At 37.5% G+C, this 25871-nt stretch overlaps 2 protein-coding genes across 5 annotated transcripts; one reads left to right on the top strand and one right to left on the bottom strand.

The window, feature by feature from the left end:
* The first annotated feature begins 621 nt into the window (after positions 1-621).
* On the top strand, positions 622-17798 carry LOC123507038 (serine/threonine-protein kinase/endoribonuclease IRE1-like). Of its 4 annotated transcripts, none has more exons than XM_045259547.1 (20): positions 622-905; positions 6716-6836; positions 7228-7270; positions 7717-7865; positions 7991-8221; positions 8458-8583; positions 8792-8918; positions 9232-9434; positions 9788-9973; positions 10964-11142; positions 11232-11428; positions 11570-11705; positions 12018-12165; positions 12278-12471; positions 12772-12890; positions 13088-13238; positions 14404-14595; positions 15025-15210; positions 16002-16046; positions 16951-17798. In XM_045259547.1, the coding sequence occupies exons 1-20, from the start codon at positions 804-806 to the stop codon at positions 17665-17667; spliced, it is 3552 nt and encodes a 1183-aa protein (XP_045115482.1). In that variant the 5' UTR covers positions 622-803; the 3' UTR covers positions 17668-17798. The 4 variants fall into 4 exon arrangements, with proteins under 4 accessions (XP_045115482.1, XP_045115481.1, XP_045115484.1 ...); XM_045259546.1 differs by having other exon boundaries at positions 9220-9434; XM_045259549.1 differs by lacking the exon at positions 16002-16046 and having other exon boundaries at positions 623-905.
* A 5118-nt stretch (positions 17799-22916) lies between these two features.
* LOC123506969 (ester hydrolase C11orf54 homolog) lies at positions 22917-24109 on the bottom strand. The gene has a single exon (XM_045259431.1). It carries the CDS (start codon positions 23976-23978, stop codon positions 23052-23054), a length of 927 nt encoding a protein of 308 aa, XP_045115366.1. The 5' UTR covers positions 23979-24109; the 3' UTR covers positions 22917-23051.
* Between the last annotated feature and the right edge of the window lie 1762 nt (positions 24110-25871).

The raw sequence follows: 25871 nt of genomic DNA, 5'->3' as shown, positions 1-25871 counted from the left end.
GCCATTCTTCTAGCTCTCTTTCCTGCCTACATGGCTCCATACCTAGCTATGGGATGAATAGAATGTTTGCAGGATGTGTATGTACGTACATAACAAAGCTTTTAAGAGCTGTAGACAACGAATGTATTATCTTATTTTGAGATTAATTATAGGTCCATTGCATGTTATACTGTTCTTCCTCCTTTTCCTACTACTGCTAGGTACTACTACTACTACTACTACTACTACTACCACAATATTAGCAGTACCTAGTAGTAGAAGTTTCATGCCTCTTAGTTTTCAATATTTCCTATACTACATCGTAAAATAAATGCAGAGAGAGAGAGAGAGAGAGAGAGAGAGAGAGAGAGAGAGAGATAAAACATGTGCCCTTTTATTTTTCTTGTCCTCATTGGTTTTGGCATCTTGTATGACAGCAAGGCCCTGCAGAGTGGAGAGAAAAAAACCTGCTGGTGATTAACTCAATGACAATAAAGATAAGATAGATATATGAGAGAGAGAGAGAGAGAGAGAGAGAGAGAGAGAGAGAGAGAGAGAGAGAGAGAGAGAGAGAGACTAATAGGAAGAGGCAAGACAAGATAAAGAGATAAAAAAAAAAAACGAGAGCTGTTGCAAAGACCAACCACCTGACGTCACCACAACAACACTTGGCCTTCTCTGCGTCTCCTCCCTCCGCCTCACGTAGTGCAATGGCGTGACAACAGACCCACTAACGCTCATGCACACGTGGAATTGCCCAAATCTACATTAATGGCACACTTTGGTGACCTGGTGTACGCTGACAAAGTGACACGAACTCCGAGATGAGGGGTGATGCAAGAATGGCATGGGTGGTGATGGTGGTGATGGTGTGGTCTTCGATCACCACAGCCGTGCATCACAAGAGTGCTGATATTAAGGATAAGGTGAGTGTGTGTGTGTATTTACCTAGTTGTAGTTTTGCAGGGCCTGGGGTTTACGCTCGTGTGGTCCCGTCTCCATATCTACACTTATCCAATTTTTCTTTAAAACTATGCACACTCGTTGCTGACACTACTTCTTCACTCAAACTGTTCCACGTCTCAACACATCTTTGTGGGAAACTTTATTTTTTAACATCTCTCAGGCATCTTCCCTTCCTCAGTTTTTTACTATGCGATCTTGTGCTTCGTATGTCATATTCTTCTCTCAGGATCAGTTTCTCATTATCCACTTGATCCATTCCGTTAATCAATTTATAAACTTGTATCAGATCCTCTCTCTCCCTTCTCTGTTCCAGGGTTGGTAGATCCATAGCCTTTAGTCTCCTCATATGTCATCCCTTCCAATTCTGGAATCATTCTTGTAGCCATTTTTTGTAGTCTCTCCAACTTCCTTATGTTTCTTTTTATGGGGGATTCACACATCTCCTGCATATTCCAATATGGGTCTTATTATAATACTTAGCAATTTCTTCACCATTTCTTTGTCCATGTAGTGAAATGCTAATTCAATATTCCTTAGCAAATTGTATGTCTCTGAAAATTCTATCAGTATGGCTTACCGGTTGATTGTTTTCTTCCATCATCACTCTCATAACATAACATAACATATAACATAAATAATAGGATAACAAAGGGCCACCAGGGCCCATCTAGGTTATCCTGTATCCGTCGCACAGCGACCTCGTCATCAGTACTTAAAGATACACTTACAAGTACACAATACATTATATACTAATTCTAAATATTTGGCCCATTAACAGGGCTAAGTCCTGCAGCGAAATCCTCTACAATTTGTGGTCCCCATACATGGAGATCATGTCTTATTTAACTATAGTAAATTTCTTATAAAAACTATCATGCAGTGCTATACATAATTATAAATCTAATAAATTTAAGTGCTTATCTAATCTGTTTTTAAACATTGTCAAACTAGTGCTATTTACAACCGTCTCTGGCAATGCATTCCAGAAGTCTACCACTCTATGACTAAAGAAATATTTTCTTATATCTAACCTGCAGCCTTGCTTTCTAATCTTCCTGCCATGATTTCTAGTCCTATTTCCTCCTCTAAGGTAAAGAAAGATCTCACATCTATGTAGTTTGTATCTGAGAACATTTTAAATAACTCTATCATATCCCTCTTATACATCTCCTCTCAAATGAAAACATGTTTAATTCCTTTAATCTATCTCTATACTCCAGGCGCTTTAATGCTGGTATCATCCTAGTTGCTCTTCTCTGAACTGCTTCTAACATGTTGATATCCTGCCTATAGTGGGGTGACCAGGCCTGTATGCAATACTCTAAATGGGGCCTAACATAGGAATTATATAAGCTACGCACCACTTCCTTACTTTTATAACTAACATTTCTATTTATAAAACCCAGGATCCTATTTGCCCTATTTCTTGCTTCTAAACATTGCTTTGAAAATTTCATAGTCCTGTCTATCACTACTCCTAAATCCTTTCCTTCCTCTACTGCCTCTAGCCAACATCCCTCCATCTCATAGTTAAAGTTTGTGTTGTCTTTACCTAAATGCATAACCTGACACTTATCAGAATTAAACTCCATCTGCCACCTGTCTGCCCATGCTATCAGCCTGTCCAGGTCTCGTTGTATTCTGTAATTGTCCTTTTCACCCTGTACTGCACATGCTATCTTAGTATCATCTGCAAACTTTGATACTTTGCTACTAATTCCTATATCTAAATCGTTAATGTACACCAAGAAAAGAAGAGGTCCTAGCACTGATCCTTGGGGTACCCCACTAACCACTTCCTTCCACTCAGACATTGCCCCATTTAATACTACTCTCTGTTTCCTATCAGAAAGCCATTCACTAATCCAATCAACTAACCTACCCCTATCCCATGTAGTCTCAATTTGTACACTAGCCTCCTATGCGGTACCTTATCAAACGCCTTGCTAAAATCTAGATATATAACATCTATGCTATTTCCATCATCTAACTCCTTGGTAATATATTCTAAGATATCGAGCAAATTTGTAAGACAGGACCTCCCTGATCTAAAGCCATGTTGGGTATCTCTAATTAATCTATTCTCATTTAAATGCTCCCAAATACTACCCTTAATGATTTTCTCTAGTATCTTACATACTATACTAGTTAAACTGATCGGTCTATAATTATTCGCATCATCCTTCCTACCTTTTTAAATATTGGAGTAACATTAGCTAACTTCCAGTCCTGAGGTATCTCAGCAAACCTAAGTGATCTTTCAAAGATTAACTTAAGTGCTTCAGAAATACTGTCTACACCCTCCCTAAGTACTCTGGCATGTAGCTCATCAGGACCACTAGCTTTCCTATCGTCTAGTTCAAGAATAAATTTCCTAATAATTCCCGGTTTTATATCAATATTTTCTAAAGCTCTTAAACTACTCGTCGCACTGTTTGTAACAGGATTTCCTATTCTTTCCTAGTAAATACTGAAGAAAATTGTTCATTCAATAATTCTACTATGTCTTCATTTTGATCCACTACTACACCATCTTTTCTGAGTGGTCCAATCCTATCCTTATTTCTTTTATCACTGACCTTGTAATAACTATATAATTTTTGGGATCTTTACTCCCAGCTCTAGCTAGTTTTATCTCTGCCTGCCTTTTACTTTTTTTATAACCTTACTCAAATCATCCCTGACCTGTCTGTACCTAATCAAATCTACATCTTCCCACTTTTCTGCAACTCTCTGTATGCCCTCTTCTTCTCTCTGATCTGGCTACCTATCTCATGAGTCCACCATAATGGCTTCCTGTTTCTCTGCCTTATATCTTTGTAAGGGATACACTGCATCACTATACCCTTTACTACAACCTTAAAAATATCCCACATCTCCTGTGCAGTTTTATTTCCAAAACTATCTTCCCAGTTTACCTCTCCTAATAACTGACGTAACCTACCATAATTGCCTTTCTGATAGTTTGGGACTCTAGTCTTATTCACTATATTATCCCTACTGGAATTAATGATAAATCTAATTATATGATGGTCACTGTTTGCTAAAGTCTCTCCTACCTCAACTTCCTTTAAACAATGCTCAATATTTGTTAGTACTATGTCTAAAACCTTCCTCCCCTAGTAGGTTTATCTACCATCTGCACTAAATAGTTATCCTGAAAACTTTCCATAAACTTATTTTCACTAGCATCTCCTACCATCCTCTCCCAGTTTACTGACTTAAGATTAAAATCCCTAAGATAATTGTCTGACTAGTACACCCCTATTTATCTCATCTACCATAAGGTTGTCTACATCTGCTGACTGGTTAGGTGGCCTATAAAAGCTCCTACTCTAATAACCTTACTTTTGTTTACTCTAACATCCAGCCATAAGGACTCTACTCTGTTATCTACCTTAATACCATTAACCTGACTGGAAATGAAGGATTTTTTTTACATAAATAACTACTCCTCCGCCTATCCTACCAATTCTCTGGTGTAAATACATAATGTATCCATCTACTTCATATTCTTTCCTATTTTCCTAAACTTTTCCTCATTTACCCATGCCTCTGTGACACATACAACATCTAAGTCCTCCTCAACTATATAACTAGATAACTCGTCCTTCTTGTTCCTAAGACTCCTGGCATTTACATAAAAACATTTAAGTCCTGCTACCTTCCTAGATGCTGTCTCCTTATTTGGAATCCTAATCTTATTCTCTCCTATTTGCACCTGGAAATCTTTCCTAATCTTTTCACTATCTCTGTTTATCCTATCTAATTTATGTCTAGCATCTTTCTTCTGGAATGCATTTGCTACCTCACCCCTACACTCCATCCCAACTCCCCTCCAGACATCCACTCAGCACATCCACACCCTTCCTACTCAGATGCACACCATCCCTAGCATACAAATCCCTTCGCCCATAGAACCTATCCCATACATCCACAAAGCTGACACCCACATCCTTACACATCCCTTTTACCCGATCATTCACACCAATGGCTCTAGACAACCATTCCCTGCTAACATACACACGAGGCAAGATTCCTGACACTACACACCTCCTACCACTCTCCCTTATCTTGCCTAACATTTCCCGAAATCTTGCCACTAACTCCTCCGACCCACCTGCTCTGACATCGTTCCCACCTACGTGCAAAACTACTACACCCTCCCTCTCCATCCCCCCAACCCTCTTCTGCACCTCCTCACTCACTGCCTTCACACCTGCACCAGGCATACACACGTTCGTCCTCCTATCCCTGTCTTTCCCACAGAAAGTGCTATCTAAATACCTAACCTGAGAGTCACCCACCACACACACCTGAGGTGTGCTAGGCACAACCATCCTCCTCCTCTCCTCTACCCCCTTCTTTCTCCTTTCACTCACCACAACCACTTCATTCACTCCACTCTCACTCTCCCCCCCTCCAACAAACCGAACCTATTTTCACACTCAACAGGTTTAGTCCTATCCTCCCTAACTGCCTCCGCTTTCCTTCCCCTCGCAACCTGCCATCTCTGCCTATCCTGACTACTATCTTTCCCAGTCTGGCTCGCCTGCTCCCTCTTCCCCACTCTGCTCTTCCCGACAGAGGGCCAAGCCACCCTGTCGCCCTCAGAAGGTCCAACCTTCGGCCTAACACTGATCTCCTGCCTAATTTTTTCCACTGCCTCCCAAGCCTCTTAACCTCCTCCTTCAATTCAAAGATGAGAACTTCGTTCGCACTTTTCCCCTCACTTAGCTTTCTGATTTCCTCTCGCAATTCTCGGTGCTCAAGAGAAAGAACTAAATTCTCGCTCTTGAGCCTACACACCATACACTCAGAAAAGTCAACGACCTTCCTGTCGTGCCCACACATCTCACACACAACAAACTCTCCCAATCCCACCTCAACACTCTCTTTCACGCACTCAATCACACTCTGATATACCTCAGTAGCTACCGCCATACTAATTTACAATATGTTAACTCACAAACAAATAAAAATACTAGGTGACGGCGGGTGGGGAACCGCGGTGGTGGGGGGCCTAAGTGAGGTCAACTAATCCTCTTTCAAGGTCAACTTGACGGTTACAAGCCTAGTCTCCTCGCTCTACAAAAATACTTTTAACTCACAAACACTGATTCTAACCACTATTTCACTCTAATCTAACAATTGCAGTACACACTTTCACTTCACTAACACTCAAAAGCACCACACACAGACACCAAGCACAAACACCACTCGCTAACTATAAAAACCACAGCCAGAAACGGAGCGCACACCACAGCTACTCGCAGTCTCAAGTCCTTTTCCTTTTTTACTTTCTCTAGTTCTACTCCATCTCCCATCTTATAGATTCCCACTGGTCGTCTTTCACTTTGTGTGTGTGTGTGCTGTACAGGGAAAATGTGTGTTTTGTGTTTTTCTTTTTTGTAACAAAGAATCCTAGATAATATTGAAATAACGTTAGTGTTATCATCTAAGGGTTGGGTTAGGCTGGACGAACTTCAGATTTATTCAGTTAATTGAATTAATTGCTTGTCCCTTCATTATGTGGATCGTAACTAATTTGAAAAAAAAAAAGAATGTTTCCCTTAGAAATAAGCAGTTGCTGTATGGAAATTATTAAGTTAAGATCTATTCCATATTCTCTATAATTTTTGGTAATTTTCAATCACTTCTTTTTCTTAGTGGATACTTACTAATCATGTGGCAATTACAATGGTAAGGGTGATAGTCCTATTGTTTCTTTTCACATTACTTCATGGTGGGTGTGTTTTACCTTCAATAGATCACTTCAACTGAGCTCCTGGCTGAGAGTGAGGAAGGTACCCTGCTTGTGTCCACCCTGGATGGTGCACTCCATGCCATATCCAAATCATCGGGAAAAATCAAGTGGACTCTCAAGGATGGTATGAGGCTTATCATGTTTTTAGCTTAAACACAATAATAATTTGGTTGGAGTATTATATCTTAATTCTTAACCCTTGCATTGTTAGAATATTTTTATGTACTTATAACTTTTATGCACTCTTTATTTTTGCATTTGTAGTTTTGCAGTGCAGAAATTACTAAAATGATATATTTTCTCATGTGTCCAATGCAAACTTCTTTTATTCTTTTATACAAGGCTCAAAATATTAACAGACAATTTCTTTAGCTTAAAAAGATTAAGTGTATGTAATATTCTGCATTATCACACTGAACTTAGAAAAACGTACAATTTTAAGTATTAGATTTATATCTATTCATTATTTCATTAGTTATCATGATACTTATACTGTACTGTTCTTTCTCCCTCAGATCCCATAATTCTTAATCCAACAGACTCTTCACAGCCCCCATTGTGAGTAATATTTTCAAGAGCTTCTTTTTTGTATATTCATTATTGTATGTATAATTAATCTCTAAGCTAAGTAAAAGAGGTATATTGTTTGCATTTTTGTCACATCCAGCCATATTCTGTCACAATGTCATTGTCAGAGGTAGCCATATCATTAATGCATAAAATTTTTCAAATTTGTAAAGTATATTACATAACTGTTGATGCATACTTCATGCTGTCAGCAACAGCAATGCATGTAACATGCTGAGTAAGTGAAAGACAAAGTAACTAGCAAGAAATTAGGGGCTGATTTTACTGGATGACCTTCACTGTCTGTTTAATCATTTTCTTTAACCTGAATCAACATTAGATTCTCCACCGTACAAAAGTATTGAAAAGGAGGCTTTTTGCAGTAATAGAAGAATGGTGGTGATTACACACTGCTGATAACATTTATAAATCTACAGGCCTCAGTTCTTTCCCAACCCCCAAGATGGCTCCCTGTACCGCTACACTCTGGGCCGTGGCCGTGACCCTCTCAAGAAGCTGCCCTTCACCATTCCGCAGCTGGTGGCCAATTCTCCCTGCCGCTCCAGTGACGGCATATTCTACCTGGGTGTGTGGCAGATGTCATGTTATTTGTGCACCAGTTACAAGATTGCCAACACAGAAGATCTTTGGAATGAAAGCTTGACTATATTTAATAACACTTTTTTTTCATCTATCATCTGTCATTTTCAGGCAAGAAGATTGACTCTTGGGTTGGCATTGACTCCTTGACGGGGGAGAAGCAGCTGGTTCTGGGTGTGGATGTTGTAGACCGGAAGTGTCCCAAACCTTCCCGAAACACTGTTTACTTTGGCCGTACTCTCTACAACATCATCCTCTATGAAGCATCCACTGGCAATAAGTGGAACATTAGCTTCTCTGAATATGCCACCAGCACTTCTTCATCAGCTGTGGAAAATTATGGTAAGACATGATATTGACCAGCTGTTTTGAATTATGTTTTGGGTAGTCTACCTGGAGAATTAAGTAGGGCATAAAGAATATTTAAGTGGTTGAATATTTATTGCAGTAGGTATTAGGATTAAGTGATATTGGAAATAGGAAATGGTGAAGAACAGTCCAGCTCTTAGGTAATTTTATTTTTTTCCATAATGCTTCAAAGGGAGGTATGACATATTTATCACATGATACTCTTGCAGACTTAGTGCATTACACCTCAACGGGGGAAGGCTCAATTCTGACAGTGGACCAACACACTGGGTCCCTGCTGTGGACTCTTGAGATGGACTCCCCCTTGGTGGCTATGTACTTCTTGGGCCCAGATGGTGAGTGTGGAGTCTTGTCAGTCTGTCCTATCTAACTTACCAGAGTCTGGATATTTCTTGCATCCTCTCTTTGTTTGCTCAAATCTCTTCATTCTCTTCTCATTCCTTTCTATGACATACTTAATTCTGTATTATTTAATTTCACTGATTGATATTTTTTGCTACTTGGCCATGTATATTAAATTTATTTTATATGTGATCATTACAGGTTCATTACTAACTGTCCCCATAACCACCGTGGCGCCACAAACCCTGGCACATTTTATTCGGGAATTTATGCACCTCACTCAACACAGCAGTGACGGCTCTGAAGGTCTGCTTATAAAAAAACTAAGGTATGGTGGGTGAGTGTGTTTGTAAGCATTTCATCATCAACAGTGTTATTGTGCAGTTGAGATGTTCTTCTCACAGCTAATCAATAAAGATCTTTATACCAGCTGTAGTTCTGTAAAAATATAAATTTTGTTCATTTAAGACATTTTCAGTACAGTTATCTAGTTAAGTAAAATGACTGAGTGATAAGGTGAAGTGACAATATTTGTAGAAAGAGGTACACTCAAGCATACCGGTGCATAATCATTATTACTGATATACCAGTGAAATTCTTTGTGTAACAAGAAAAGCACAATGTGACAGCTCTCCCCACAGCCCCACCATCTACATTGGAGAATGCAGCTCTGGCGTTTATGCTGTGCCGGCATTGGTGGATGTCAATACTGCCACCATCTCCTACAGAGGATCACAGCTGCTGCTTGGAGGACCCCCAAGCACACAGGGCACACTCAAACCTCACCAGTCCAAGCATGCCAGTGATGCAGAAGAGGAGAATAATTCTGAAGTTCTTTTGCTGGGTAAGTCTCTTTGATCTTTTGAATTATTGATTCATGACAGAATTATTTAGGAACTTTTGATGTTATATATGTCCAAAGAGTCAGATTATGGCTGAAAGCTTGGTATTAGTTCATTTGGATATGTTAGATGCTATATAAGTTTGGGTGAAGTGGATTTAAGCAAAATATGAATTTATTTGTTTGTAGGTTCAAATGATGCGAAAGTCCATGTGCTGCTTTTTAAATGCAGTGGATGAATAAAGAATCTGAGTAAATAAATTAATAGGCATAGTTTTAGGTTGAAAAGAAGGAAAGCCAGTCATATACACATGCACATACAAAGATTAACTAAGCTGTTGTTTTACTATTTGCAGGTTACTATGACATACCAGAAAATGCACAGACTGAGCTGTTCAAGACAACGCATGATGACTTGCCTAAAGTGAATGATGAAGTGATCCGCCTGGGCATCACTCATGAGAAGAATGACTCAGAAACTTCAGCTAGGAATAGAAAGACCTTTGCTGCTCACCACGAGGACCTTGTGGCTGTTGCCTGGGGTGTGTGTGTGTGTGTGTTGTTTATCTCCTTATGTAAAACACTATCAATACCAGGCAGCTATCATATACTTATTTTTTTGTGTACTGTAGTGATTTTTTAAAATATTGTAGCTGTTATAAAACATTTTAGTTCTATCAAGAATCTTATTCAGAACTTATAGATCTATAGCCATTTGAAATTCATTTGTATTCTTTCATGCCACAGAAATAACAAGTAGAATTACAGTTTCTGTATTGAAGTACAATAAGCCCCCGCACTTGGCGAATCTCAGCTTGGCGAAATTCACTTTTGGCAGTAGGTTGGCCACGGACCACCGAGTGCATGCTTGGCGATTTGAATTCAAACTTGGCAGCCGCACGGCGAACCATGCGGCTCCCAGGTGACATCAGACCTCTCTCTAAACCTATCAGAGCACAGTGTGAGAGTCCCCTTCAACCATTTTGTGTGTGCTACCCTCTGTTCTGCTAGCGTGGGAACGAATTCTGGCGATTTACTGCCAACATGGCCTCTTTCAGCGCAACAGGTGGTACCGGTGGGGGTAAGGACAATGGTGGTGGCAGCAAGGACGAAAGTGGCTGAGGGAAACGGGTGAAAAAACGGGAGTACAGACGAGGAAAGCATTACAAATCATACGGTGTGAGTGAAAAGGAGAAAATTATCAAGATGATAAGCAAAGGAAGCTACAGCCTTTATATCATGTCTCATTAGCTTTATTTATTGTTTATTTGTACATGTGTTCTAATATGTGAAGGCAAAAGATTTTATTTCAGCTTGAAAGATTGTATTTTAGGGGTCAAAAGAGGAACTTTAGCAATGACCAAAGACTGATTGAAGCATTTTTTAGGCAATTTATATGGTATAAAAAACTCGAGCTTGGTGAAATTCGCATTTGGCGGTAGTTTCACCAGACTAATTAATTTGCCAAGTGCGGGGGCTTACGGTAGAAAAGTATTTTTCTTTTGTGCGGAAATAATTTGTGTAATTTTTAGGTGGAATGGAACAAGTGAAGGAGATGAACATAAGTTTTGTGACGTCCGGAGAAGTGCTTGTGTGGCTGGGAACAATTGGACACCTGGTGTACCTTTGGGTATTGACAGACTATGTGAACCTGCTCATGATCATTCTTACCTGTGGATTTGTGGCAATTGTCATCGTACTGTATAAGCAGGTAAGTTTGCCACCTGTATTGTCTGTCTTTTCATATTTTCACAGAATTTAGTAAAGCTGCATCTTCTAATACCCATCCTTCCCATGCAGGCACAAGAGTATGCCCGCCTGAGCCAGGAGATGTCCTCACGGCGGCAGGGCTCCCAGGGCTCCACAGGTGTAGGGTCACAAAGCAGCATCACAGCAGTGGCAGAAGAGTTAGACGATGGCACCATCAGTGTGGGGAAGATAATTTTTAATCCACAGGAACTTCTTGGAAAAGGTTGTGATGGCACCTTTGTTTTCAGGTAAGTGTTGAAGGGACACATATATGCCTAAAATGGGGAATATATCACATAAGTCATGCATCATTCCCAATACTCAAGTAAAAAGATCTCCATAGAATTGTGCATGTTGTTGAAGACAATTGATGATTGTAATGTGTTCAGAGGGACCTTTGATGGACGGGCAGTGGCAGTGAAGAGAGTGCTGCCAGACTGCTTCTCCATAGCTAACCGAGAAGTGGACCTGTTGAGAGAGAGTGACCAGCATCCCAGTGTCATCAGATATTTCTGTACAGAGCAGGTGGTTGGCTGGCATTGATATATTTCTCATAATGTCTTATTTTTATTCTTTAATGAGAATGTAAAAATTGAAGGTACAGTTTCAATCATTCCCAGTTTTCATGTTTGTGATGTGATTTGATGGTTTCACTTACGCAAATTTGACTATAAATGAAAAAAAGAGTTTTTCTATTATTCTATCATCTTAGAACACTAATACCTCACTTACATATATTGTTTTATATATTTATTCTTTTTTTGAGTAAGTAGACCTTTTCTTGTTTTAGGTGTGATCATTCTGTTGGTAACTTCATCATTCTTTTATCATCTACAGTGCCGCCAATTTCGTTACATTGCTTTGGAGTTGTGTGGTGCAACTTTGGAAGACTTCATTCAGGGAAAATTCAAGGCAGATATCAGCATTAAGAGTATCCTTCACCAGGCCACCTCAGGTCTCCACCACCTTCATCAGCTGGATATTGGTAAGCCAAGTCATTCACCAGCAGTCACAAAATATGGTTATGCATGTGTGTCTTTACACAATGTTGCTTTAATACAAAGATCTGAAGCTCTGTTATTTACCTCTTATTACAGTTCACCGTGACATCAAGCCTCACAACGTACTCCTCTCACTGCCTGACAGTCGGAGTCAGGTCAGGGCAATGCTGTCTGACTTTGGCTTGTGCAAGAGACTGGAGACAGGTCACATGTCTTTCTCTAAGAGGTCTGGGGTAACGGGCACAGAAGGATGGATTGCTCCAGAAATGATGCTCAACACCTCCCGACCAGTATGTTTGTTGATATCACTTTTCTTTTAATATCAACATCTTTGTCATCACTGCTCAACTTTTATTTCTGTATAATGTTAAGTTGCATTATCAGGCATTTGAGGTTGCTTTTAAGTTGAAATGGATTTATATTCTAAGCTAACATTTCCTAGAAAAGCAAGTAACTTGAATCAACTTGTCTACATGCATACATTCACATTTCATTGTCACATTCACAGATGTGTTCATGATACATTTGCATGACATTCACATTACATTTAATCAAAATCTGGGATAATTTTTTTTTTTTTCTATGTGCAGACCTTCAAGGTAGACATTTTTTCGCTTGGATGCGTGTATTACTACATGCTGACCCGAGGAAAGCATCCCTTTGGCTCGGTCTTGGATCGCCAGTCAAATATCATATCAGGAAAGTTTAAGTGAGTGAATGCAGTGCTCTTCATTTATTTTGTGCTGTTTTTTATTGTAATAGCACATGCTATTCCAGAAATATTTGCCACCCTTCAGTAACATTATGCTGTGAATCCTGCAAAAAGATTACCTTCAACTTTCCTTTGATATTTATATAATGTAATACTAACATTGTTCAGCTAATAACAAAGTATTTTTCTTTGAGGCTGGATGATTTAGACAGTGAGAAAGATGTGAACTCCACCACCCTGATTGAAAGGATGATGAGCAGCAAGCCCTCAGAGCGGCCGCCAACATCTGCCATACTCAAGCACCCTTTCTTTTGGAATCCCGAGAAAGTACTTACCTTCTTCCAGGTAAGACTAACAAAGCACTCTTCGTTGCACATTGCACATTGACTGTGATCTGATATTATTTAGGGTCACTTTCTTTTTAACGTCTTTTTCTCTAATAGGGATTTGAATGCATTACCATTAACAAGAAAGATGTTCAGGTGTGTTCAGAATTTGTAAGGTCATTCAATGAAAATCAATTTTGCTCATCATAATGGGCTTAGATCTTTAGTATCAAATAATTTTTTTTTCCTTTTTTAATATGTACTTCAGTTTTGATGATGTACGCATTTGGCTCTGGTGGCCTGAAATAAACCAGCTGCCAACAGAGTTACAGTAAGTCCTCGCAGATAGTGTGTGTTATAGACTGGCTACCTGTGAAACCGCTATCTGAGAGGCAAACTTCTTACCTAAAAAAATAGAAATAGTCTGAGACTCCAAGTCTGACCCCCTTATTTTCTGTGTATAACCACCTATTTAATACAAAATTAGAACTACTACTACTACTACTGACTTATATTAATACAATAGGATACATAAACTCACTTTTAAGAGCTATGAAGTGCAGTTTATTGAAAAAACAGTGCAAAAAAAAGGGTGAGGTGGGTTATGCCTACTAGCGCTGGGTGGTGTTATGCACACTCGACTCTGATACACCCATCACTCACAATTTTACAGGTTCTAGCTTCGTTTTCAATCATTTTGATTATCTTCTTTTTTTTCCTGAACACTCCACTGTTTCTTAGGCTTAACCCGCATAGTAAATTCCCTTGGTTTCGTTGCTTTCTTGCCTCTTGTCCGGTCCATCCCCACCATCTCGCCAACCACTTGGAGGTAATCCAGAAGTAGATGCCATGATCACTTGGCTAGAAAATGCAGCCCCAGGGAGACAAAAAACCACAATGAAGCAGGTGTTGTGGTTTGTTGTTGTTGAGTGGCGCGGGAGGGAAACAATAACGTATGAATATTGCCACGCACTGAGTCAATATTGCCAACATTTCACTTGGCAACGCTTCAGCCCACTCGCTCGCTCGGCGCTCGACCATCAAGCATCACTACCTGTGCAGCGGTAATCGCTATGAGAACGTCGCCACTTGGTCGCTACCCACGAAATCGCTATGCAAAAAAACGCTATCCGAGAGGCCTTACTGTAGATGGTAAAGGTGTGATGGTCTTTCCTTCGTTTTAGGATGTTAGTGATCGCACTGAGAAGGAGAGTGGAGACTCCTTGGTTGTGATGAATCTGGAGTGGGGAGGATCGGAGGTGGTGTGTGGAGACTGGAAGCTCCACATGCATCCTGTCATTGCCGAGGACCTGCGCAAGTTCCGGGATTATAAGGGGCGCTCCGTAAGGGATCTCCTGCGGGCACTAAGAAACAAGGTAATGTGGCATTATGGAAGTGTCCCAGTTAATATTACCTACATGCAATACTATTGAAGATTGTATTCCTTTTCACTTATTATATATACAGAGAAAAATTAATGTTAGTAATTATACATTTTATTTTGATATGTTTTTAAGAAGAGAAAATTGTTATCAGTACAGAAACTGCTTTATATATATATATATATATATATATATATATATATATATATATATATATATATATATATATATATATATATATATATATATATATATATATATATATATATATATATATATATATATATATCCAGTAGTCTTTTGCAGTAAATTGCTATTCTGATCTTCTTTATTTTGGTTATATTTTGGTGCTTGCACAAGTAGTGAGTAAAAAGAAGGCTGTTTCAGGATCATGTTTTACTATCCTAACCTTCTTTTTTGCAGAGGAATCACTACCGGGAGTTGAAGGAGGAAGCCCGGATGGTGTTTGGTCACATTCCAGATGGGTACGTGGACTACTGGACCTCAAGATTTCCCCGGTTACTCCTCCACTCTTGGTATGCTGTTCAGTGCATCAAGACAGAGATCATCTTCCACAAATACTATGATGAGACCTTCAACTTTGGTCCGGTGAGTCTCAGTTTAGTTTGTAAATAACTAAGAAAAAACTTAGTATTGGATGACTTCTTGTATCACTGCCTTGTGTATAGGTGGTGACTCAGTAGTAGTGATTGGTGCATGTGGATGTAGAGCAAAGAGAAAGGAGATAGATTTGATGCTGAAAGAAAAGTTGTCTGGAAAGAATTAGTAAAAAGGGTGCATAATGAATGGCTGTATTGATTGGCTGGGTGACTGATTGATTTGTGCCACATGAATAATCTCTTTTTAGCCCAGTACACAAATTAGTTGTGTTATGTCTTTTTCTATTGAATGTCTTTCTTGTATATAGTTAGAATTACAAAAGATCACATACTATTTGCATATTAGTAGTGCACCTTCAGCTTCCCTTATGTACTCTTATTTTTCCAATGGCTTCTGCATTATTTTCTTAGCACTCATTCTAAGGACTTTACCAGATTAACCATTCTAACAAATAATACAGATGCCTTTTTCTTCCTAGAGTTTCTGATAGAGCTACCTCACAAGAACACTATGCATACTAGTTTAACTATGCCTACCACATGAACAGATTAGATTGCTTGTGTGTCTTTAATTTTGGTAAGGATTTGAAAGGGATGGCCATAGATGTGCAGATAAATAATTTTAATTTCAAGGCTCATATTGTTTGTCTCATTGTGGAAGTGGTGAATCTGAGCTAAACACATATTTTATGTATTAATGTTTTGTATCAGGATTTATCTCATGCTAATTTAATAGTTTACATATTTCCAAAAATGTTGACTCAAGTTTTGTGTGCTTAGGTGGATGGAAAAGAGTCAGATCAAGCTGAAGAATCAGCTGCAAATGTAAGTTCAGTCATTGGTGTGTGATAATTTGTCTCATGGGAATGTACAGATGTGTACTGAAATGCAGTGTTTTGTTTTGTTGTGCTTTCACACATGCCTCTCATTTAGGATGGAGTGCATTCAGAGATAAATCTGCACTTAATGTACTTGTCTGCAGATTTCTTTCCTTTTTTGAAATATACTTTTCTTTTGCATCATTACATTGGTACAGTGATGGGGAAATGATGGCACATTGATACAGGGATGGCAAGATATGGCAGCCTTTATCTTGTACATTAGGGACTAAAGTTTGTGGTCCATAACATCCAAAAATTCTAGTCTTGCATTTTTCTGTATACATGGTAGCTGCTTTCATCATCATAAATCACAATGCTTATTTAATTATTTTTTTTTTCATGTTGTGACCAAATGTTGCTCCCTTGGTGAAGTAAAGTATGGTAAATGAATTTTTTGCTTGCATGACTGGCATGGTATCTGTTAAATATTAGTATTAAGTATTGTACAGTGTTATGATTTTCTAAATTAATTAATTCATTTCAGTTTGCATCCCTTAAATCCGGTCATTGTAAATATGTACAATTAAAGTGTTATTTAAGTAGATTCTGTCCAAGGTTGGATGCTCAAACAAAATATGCCTTGTTTAGGTGTTTCTTAAGAGTCTGATAAGATAATATACTTTCTAGGATATCATTGTGTTGGTTTGATGTATACTTTTTGTTAATATTACTGTTTTACATTATGATATGAAAAGAAGCTTCCTTTAATCACGTAATTTAGCTTTTGGAGGTTTTCAGTAGAGATTTCAGCTATGTATTTTTTTTAAGCTAATATCTGTCTGTTACAGAAAAATGACAACAGAGTTTGATTAGTAATTTCATGAAATTTATTAGAAAATTTATTTCAGGAATTTTCTTTTGAAAATCATGCATTTGTTCCAAACATCCCTCCCTGGAACTTGAGTGGCAACAGCTGGCCAAGCCCCAGCTCCCAGGATGCTCCCTTCCAGCGAGGGACAGGCACAAACAAAACTCAAAAGGAAAAACAGGAAGAAGTAACTCCTGTCTGGATTATTCGCAAGCCGTCCAATACATTTGAGCCCAAATATCGAATACCAAAACTAAGAAATCTGAATGCTCCTTGGAGAAGACAAGCAGCAGAACCAAGTACAAAGCAGGTTAGTGAAATTGCATTTGACAGTACTTCTACTCAGGTGCAAGAAAATCCAGTTCTAGGAAATGAATCTAAAATTATAAATACTCTAAGAATTGAAGAGCTGTCACATGTCAGTGGGACATCAGAATCATCAGAAGCTTCCTGTGAGGCTGAGAATGTGAATCAGGAGTACTCAGAAGCATGTGATGATTCTCAGACCTGTGAACATGGAATAAAAGGTGCTGAACCCAGTGAAAACTGTGAGGCTGAGGGTAAGGAAGGCCCAGAAAGCTCACAGGAGCTGTGTGAGAACAAAAGTGGTGTTTCCCAGGTGCATCTGGGGATATCACCAATGACACAAGAAAAGTTATGTGAGCCAGAGGATAATGCACTTAAGTTTATTACTGTGTCGGGAAAGAAAAAAAAATCTAAGAAAATTTCTAATGAGAAAAAAATGAACAGTAAATAGTTAATTCTCTCAAGATTTATTGTATAATTGAGAAATGCACACATTTTAGGGGAATTTATGATTGCTATTTCTTTTATTTATAGAATTAAAAATTGATGCCTTTATTTGAATTAGTATGTAGTTTAATTTTACTATGTCAGAGTGTCTAATTTACCCTTATTCAGCTTCCTTTGCCTGCTGGACTAGAAACTTGCTCTGGTGCCCTTACTGAGCCTCGATGATTGGGGAGATTATGTGCACTGATAATGAATTTTATGGGATGAGTTTTGGCTGGTGTGAAATATACTCATAAATCTAAAAATTTGACAAAAAGTCCATTAGTAATAGCAGCAAGAACTTAATATTGTTCCAAGGTACCCAAGATTAATTTATTCTCAAATATAGATCTCTTTCTTAGTCCTCTGTTCATTAACGTAAAGATTATATATATATATATATATATATATATATATATATATATATATATATATATATATATATATATATATATATATATATATATATATATATATATATATATATATATATATATATATATATATATATATATATATATATATATATATATATATATGAAATGAGTTGTAAGCTATTACAACTCTAAAAGTTCACATGCTTCTGGTTCTGTGAACCTAACATTTTCTTGTTCTTTACCTTAAGGCTTTGTTAATATGCTGCTGAATTTACATAATTAAGATGCTGGACAGGTAAATATTACTAGAAAGACTAAGAAAGGAAAGAGTGACAGCATGCTCAGCATACTATTGTTGGGTAGTAGGTTGTTATTTCAAGCTTGATAAATTATTGTTATTATGGTGAGCTGTGTAGAAACTAGAAAGAAAGCATCTTGACCAAAGCAGTTGACAACAGTGTTATGTAATGTCAAGAGATAAGTGACAAGTATCTTTTTATCTTATCTTGGGAAGTAGATGAGTTTCAGGTTACCATACTCGAGTTGGAAGTAAAAGAGAGTGTAATTATGTTAACTATGAATGTAGTCCATAGCCTTTGTTGTATCTTGCAGTTGTATCTCTTGATTTGATGTTTGTGAGAGTATCATACCAGTCATAATGCCACTTGAGTTTGTTTGAATTGCTGATGTGCATCAAAGAACTTTGATGAACCATAATGAATTTTTTGCTGTTTTGATACATTCATATATTTTGTATATGCATATGACTTGCAATATAGATAGAATATGGTTTTAATACTGCATACTTGTAATTAGATGACTTTACATGTTTGTTTTATGTAAACCAACAAGTACAGCTTGTGTTCCTTTTTGTGTGTGCCTGTGTGTGTTTGTGTGTGTATTGACGTGAGTATTTTTATGGTTAGCATTAATGGAGCATAAAGAGGTTGATAGTCATAGTGTAAACCTCTCTTAAGTCCAAGCCACTGATATGAGAGTTATACCTGTTCTTTGTGTCTGGAATGATGCAGTCTTGTTTTGAGGTTATGTGAATTCCTTATTTCTAAATCCATTTACTGACATGATCATCTCTACCTATCCATGTGGCCAATGATGAAAAATCTCATCTTTCATTAAATTGTCTAGTTTTAAGTATGTATTAAAGGAAATCCAGAAAAATATAAACAGTTTCTTGTATTGCAGACTATAAAGTATGTAACAGAATATAAAACTTAAGTTAGCCCTGATGTTAAATTCAGCTTACAGTGTGTAAGTTTTCATTGGAGTTTGTTTTTGTATTATGATAATTTTTTTTCTCTTCTATTGCATTCATAATCATGTTCCTCTTTTACATTTGCACAGAATTGTCATGTGTTTTGCCATTTGTGTTGTTAAGATCAAATCACTATTTAGATACATCACTGCTGAGGGAAGTGGTGTGTATAAGTATTTGTTTATAGAAATAATTGGATAGTTCACCAGTTTCAAAAGTTACAAAAGAGATGCCATGTGATGAACAAGTGTGGTTCTTGTAGAGGTGCACATTTATATTTAGTCATGAAATATTGTAGCAAAAGTATATATGAAATTCTGTTCACTATTTGCAAAATGTATGCTTGTTGCATCTGTAGTGAAATGATGAACAAATAGAAGTCTGTTTTCTTAATTATAAGAAGATATGTTGACATGTTTTTAAACTAGAAGAGATTAGTCAAAAGTAATGACATTTTAAGATGAAAAAGAGATCTTCACTGTTTAAAAGAATTTATTTGCTCACTGAAGGTGTAGTTTCCTGCAGTGCCATAGATTATATGATTTGAAGACAGTGAAACATGGAAGAATGAGATAAGACAGAATGTTTCAGAGGTAGATAGCAATTGGAGAATATTAAGAACAACACGATTAAGCATATGCCTGACAGTTTTAATTGTTAATAGACTTGGATTCTGAAACTCATGAAAAAAAATATTTTAAAAGTTTTTATTTATTTTTTTATTATATATATATATATATATATATATATATATATATATATATATATATATATATATATATATATATATATATATATATATATATATATATATATATATATATATATGCTGGAATGCCATAAACTGCTGCTGTATGTGGAAGGATTAGCAGGGGAAATTTGAAAATGTATATATGTTTATTACATCACAAGTCTCTCTTTGTAGAAGAAAATATTTATTTTTATAATATGTAACCAATGTGTGTATATGTATATAGAAATTATTGGATGGTGAGCCCTTTCTCTCCTTAGTTAACAAAGTGTCTGTGAGGAGGCAGTGTTTTATATGTAAAGACATATAGTATGTATATTTACAATTTATGTAGCTCTTTTTTACTCAGAGAATGTTAAAAGATATTGACAGGTATAGAAATTATTCCTTGAATTTATGTTGAAAGTGAACCAGATATTGAATCATAATGTTATATGTAGTCAAGATAAGGATTTAAGCACTGTGTTTCCAGGTACCTATATTTGGTGGTAAAGAAATAGTAACATTGAAGTTCATTCCTAGATGGTCACCTGATGAGTGCTGGGATAGCTTCTATAGTATCCACTGATGACCTTTAGAATATATCCAGTAGTGTGCCCATAGGCTACAAACAATAGAATTCTCCAAAAAGTGTGAACATCAAAATGCAATGTGTGTCAAATTGTACCATTTGTGTCAACTCATGTTCTTTTTTTAATTACATATTGCTTTTAGATTTTCTTTTGTGGTTATCTATCTTGAATGCAACCCTCCATGTTAAAGGCCGTTGTTCAAAAGAAGACTTCGTTTCAAATATTCCTCTTTTTGAGCTAGGCTCTGACCCAAGACTGTTTCATTATTTCATTAGATCTCACATTTAGCAATTATGATGTAGCTTTATTCAGTTTTGATTTTATTTTGTCACTTAGTTTTACTTCTCATATTTACAGATTTCCTTAGGTGTGTGTGTGTGTGTGTATATATATATATATATATATATATATATATATATATATATATATATATATATATATATATATATATATATATATATATATATATATATATATATATATATATATATATATATATATATATATATATATATATATATATATATATATATATATATATATATATATATATATATATATATATATATATATATATATATATATATATATATATATATATATATATATATATATATATATATATATATATATATATATATATATATATATATATATATATATATTCAGAGATTGTCTTAGGTTTTCTTTTCAAACACTTGCACACTTCCTTGCTTTTCATAGTATGAGTAAACTTAAGTGATGTGATATTATTGGAGTGCACTATTTGAGAAAGAGGTGATTGTTTTGCACTTTGATTTGATGTGATATTTTTTTTATTTCAACAAAACAGACATTATATATTTAGAACTTTCTTAAATAGTTACCTTTCATAAAATGTAGATTTCCCTTTTGAAATGTTCATTACAGAATGTGAATATCACTCTTGAAATATTCATTGCTAAGTCTTAGATGAGTTGGCATTCAAGAAAGAGTTGCTGAACATGTTTGCTAAATCTGCAGCATTAGATTAGGACGGTTGCTGTTGTACTCAAGTTTGAGCTCTGCCTCACTGCCTTTCTTACTTTGACCACTGTGTGTGCTGTGATGAAACTAGATTATACTGTAATATGAAGTGCCTTTTAAGACCATCCATTGAAATTTCTATGTAAAATTAATATGTTCATGAAAATAATTGTTGGATTCCAGGGTTTGGTGAATATGTATTGTGCTGAGATATGATTGAGATCATTCTTACCTCAAAAGTGTATGTGTGTGTGTCCTTTGCCATTGTTTTCATACAAATACTTACTACATACAGGGATTTTTAAATAGTCCAGTTTTTTTATTCTATTTGTGGTCTTAATTGTTTAGTTGTAATCAGATTAATGAGGGTGAAGGCATTTGCTGTTTTATGGAAGGATAGCCATGCATATATTAGTACTATCTTGGCCTTTCTGGGCTATACTTAACTGGCAGTGTGCAAAATAATGTTCATTTACCCATACTGTAGCATGTGACACCTTACATGTGACACAAACAATCATATTACTTAGGTCTGCACAATCAATGAATACAAACTACTGTAGGAAAAGATGTAATTTTTACTATGTATGTATTTAATAGTTGTTTGTATTCAGCATTTTTATCGTCATAATATCCAGTTTGTATTTTGAGTGTTGCACTTTGGTTGTTCAGAGGAAATAATAATAATAATAATAGTTATTTACTTTTGGTTTACTGATATATCCAGAGAGAGAGAGAGAGAGAGAGAGAGAGAGAAATTTCATCTTGTGGTCGTGCACCAGCATTAAGTCGTTAGTAGAGAACAATGGCTTTCCTGATGGATTGAGGAACGACGTAACTGAGTGCCCCGTCTGACCGTGCATATAATGCAGAAAACTTGCATTGATTTTGTTGCTCTGCACCGGCAGGTCTTACCTTACACCAGCTGTGTATTACCACTATACAGCTAGGTATATATACTTCATCTCGTTACATGTTATTACTTAAAACGTATTATTACTATTTATTTATTATTATTATCATTGTATTTATTATCACCATCATCATCATGTTATTATTATTAGTAATAATAATGATATTATTATTATTATTATTTGATATTTATGCTGTATATCTTGACATTTTTAAGACATCTAGTGCATCAGTTTGCGAAACCTGTTTTGTATATGTATGGTTAGTCAGCAATGCATGTTGCATACTTATATTATATGGATAGGAGTGGGAAATACTACTTAAAATGCTCCTTTACACCTTTTATTAAGAATATAAAAATTCAATCCGTATCCCAGTCAGCAATACAACTCGAACGAAAGAAAACTAGACCTCTGAAACTAGCATTCCATCTTTCCGGGATAGATAGACACAGTAACATTAATTCCTTCCAAAGCCGTGAGTAGCGACGGGTTTGTCTACTCTGTAAATGTACTCAGCCACGTTGTAGTAAGCCTCGTACTCAACGGTGTCCGGGGTGGTGTCGTAATGGTAATGGCCGCCACGGTCGTCCCCGTAACCATGGGAATGCTCCACGCGCAGGTCCAGGCCGGGATCTCGAGAGATGAGCGTGGACAGGAACACCATCGGGGCCTCCATGTCATAGAAATTGAGCCACTTGTTGACGTCGTCATTGCAGGTCAGTGGTACAGGGGAAAAGTCCGGCATGACGTGTGTTTTAGCCTTGCCTTGCACCAGCCTGAAGGTTCCTCCCAGACCGACAGGTTTGTCTCCATAGTGGCTCTCCAGGGCTTGGCGCAGGCAACTCACCAAATTGTTGTCTGCAGTGCGCTTTTTAGCTTGCACTTTGAGAACCTTCCCGCCCTTGCCCTCACTAGCAAACATGTTTAGCATCAAGGCACAGCCGGTTTGTTCTTGAGGTAAGCTTAAGAGTTCACACTTGCCTGCGGCATCGACCTTGGCAGCTCTGGAACCATTGCAAGCCTTGTCCCCCACCACGACGTTGGCCATCAGCTCACTGTTCACGCCAATATACTTGTGTGGACCAGCTCCTGCTCCCACGATGAAGGAATTTGGAAGGTCAACACAACCTGCCAAGTCTTTTATGTCATACAATTTATCCTTTTGAACAGTGGGCATCAGATATGGAACTCCGCCCACGTCAGCCAACCTAGGAGAACCACACAACCCTGCTGCCCCAAGATTGTAAGGTGTTTTCGTCAAATCCGGGCATTCTACCACTGAAACTGCGGCCTCTGCAAAATTCTTTTTCAAGGCAGCCTCTAGGACAGATGCCACTTCCTCCAGCGGGGGAACGTGCAGTGGTTTGTGCTCAACAGGAAGCATGATGGCAGCCCACCGCGTGTATCTCACGTCACGGAGCTGTGCTTGTTCCAGCTATCAGAGCGGATGCTCAACTGCTACCAGTCACGTACTCTGTATGCTCACTAGTCACTACTCGCCTTCCACTACCCCATCTGCTGCTGCATCAGTTCCATTCTCTAACTCCCCAAAGTTAAAGAAAATGAAGAAATTGAACGATAACTAAAATATATTGTTTATGTTCGGTATATATATGACCTTGCTGTGGACAACATTCTGCAATCAAGCGACACAGATTAACTAGTTGAAGCAGTGGTCATCTTAGTATAGAAGTTGCAAACACGAGTTCCTGTAGGAGACAAAACGCATGGATGGGAGTGTTTGGCACAGGTATCCACGGCAGCCTCTTTCCCCTTCCCTCCTCCCCTCCACTCTCTCTCTCTCTCTCTCTCTCTCTCTCTCTCTCTTATAAACAAGAAACAACTTCGAGTTGGGTGTGCGTGTACTCATGTATATTTCATTCTTAATGCGTATGAGTAGCAAGTGTATAGAATTAAGCTAATATATTCAACTCTCATTCAAGATATTTTCTTAATCCTCGCAATATTACCGTTTTCTCATATTTGAGATCTCTTTATGTCGTTCATTGTAAAATGCTCCTTATTCACACACACACACACACAAGATCAGAAATAATGAGCTCTGAGCTCGTTCCGTAGGGTAACGTCTGGCTGTCTCGTCAGAGACTGCAGCAGATCAAACAAACACGTACGTGATGAAGTTGTTACAACACATAATGTGCATAACTTTAAAGAAAAAATCGAATAAATGGAGACATGGACATGGACTCTATGAACCTCGCTCGAACCCAGTACAATACAACTAGGTAAATACACACTGATGATTCATCCCTTTCTCTCCTACATATGGGAAAGTTTCTAGGCTAATCTATTCATAAATCTGATATCACATACTCTCCGTTTGTCGAAATAGACAAGCTCCCTCCCGCTCCCCACACCAATCCATAGGCTTAGATGAGAAGGATCCTGTAGTATATATTGTACACAATTTGCAAATTTACTGGGTTCTTTAAACAACAAACAAACCATGGCATACCGTCTTCCATTGCCTCATTCGAATTCTTTCTGCCTTAAATTGTTACTACCATTCCCTTCAAAACTTATCGTCTCATTAGAGGAAGACGTTCCAAGAACACTCTTGGCTTTGTCTTTTATTTTTGTATCACTGATAGCAATTATATTTTTACTTGAACACTTGTTTAATAAGCGTTTCTTATTTATCCACGGCAGCCTCTTTTCCCTTCCCTCCTCCCCTCCACTCTCTAACGACATTTAAAGGGGCATCTATGAAACTCAAAGCTCTTTTATAGGTATATATACTGCGCACCGTACTTACATTTCTTATCTTATATTATATATATATATATATATATATATATATATATATATATATATATATATATATATATATATATATATATATATATATATATATATATATTGCTGCGACCTTCCTTCAGCTTCTTCAGGGAGGGGACGCTTCACAATCTTCTCGGGATTCGGGGCGTGCATGTCGGGGAGAAGGACTTACCCTGGGTGGCGCGGTGCGGCTGGGGTGGAACGGCGGGCAGATCACTCTCTCACGCCTGGCTGTCTGCTGCTACCTGCTATAGCACCCACTCTCACTCAGCTCAGTCACACAGAGTGGGGGGAAGGAAACACTTCTTCCTTATTTTCTCTATATTACAGCAACTATACATGAGTCACCGGCAACAGGTGGCAGCGGCACACAGGACGGGGCAGGGGGCGGCAACAAAGTACGGGTAACACTTTGTTAGTTCGTCAGGCACTTCACTGTCTCTCTGTCTCTCGTTCACTCTCTGACTGCTCCCCAGAG

This window comes from Portunus trituberculatus, chromosome 21 (genome assembly GCF_017591435.1).
Source record: "Portunus trituberculatus isolate SZX2019 chromosome 21, ASM1759143v1, whole genome shotgun sequence".
NCBI lineage: Eukaryota > Metazoa > Arthropoda > Malacostraca > Decapoda > Portunidae > Portunus > Portunus trituberculatus.
Note: the sequence above shows the minus strand (reverse complement) of the source record. Positions and strands in the feature narration are given on the sequence as shown.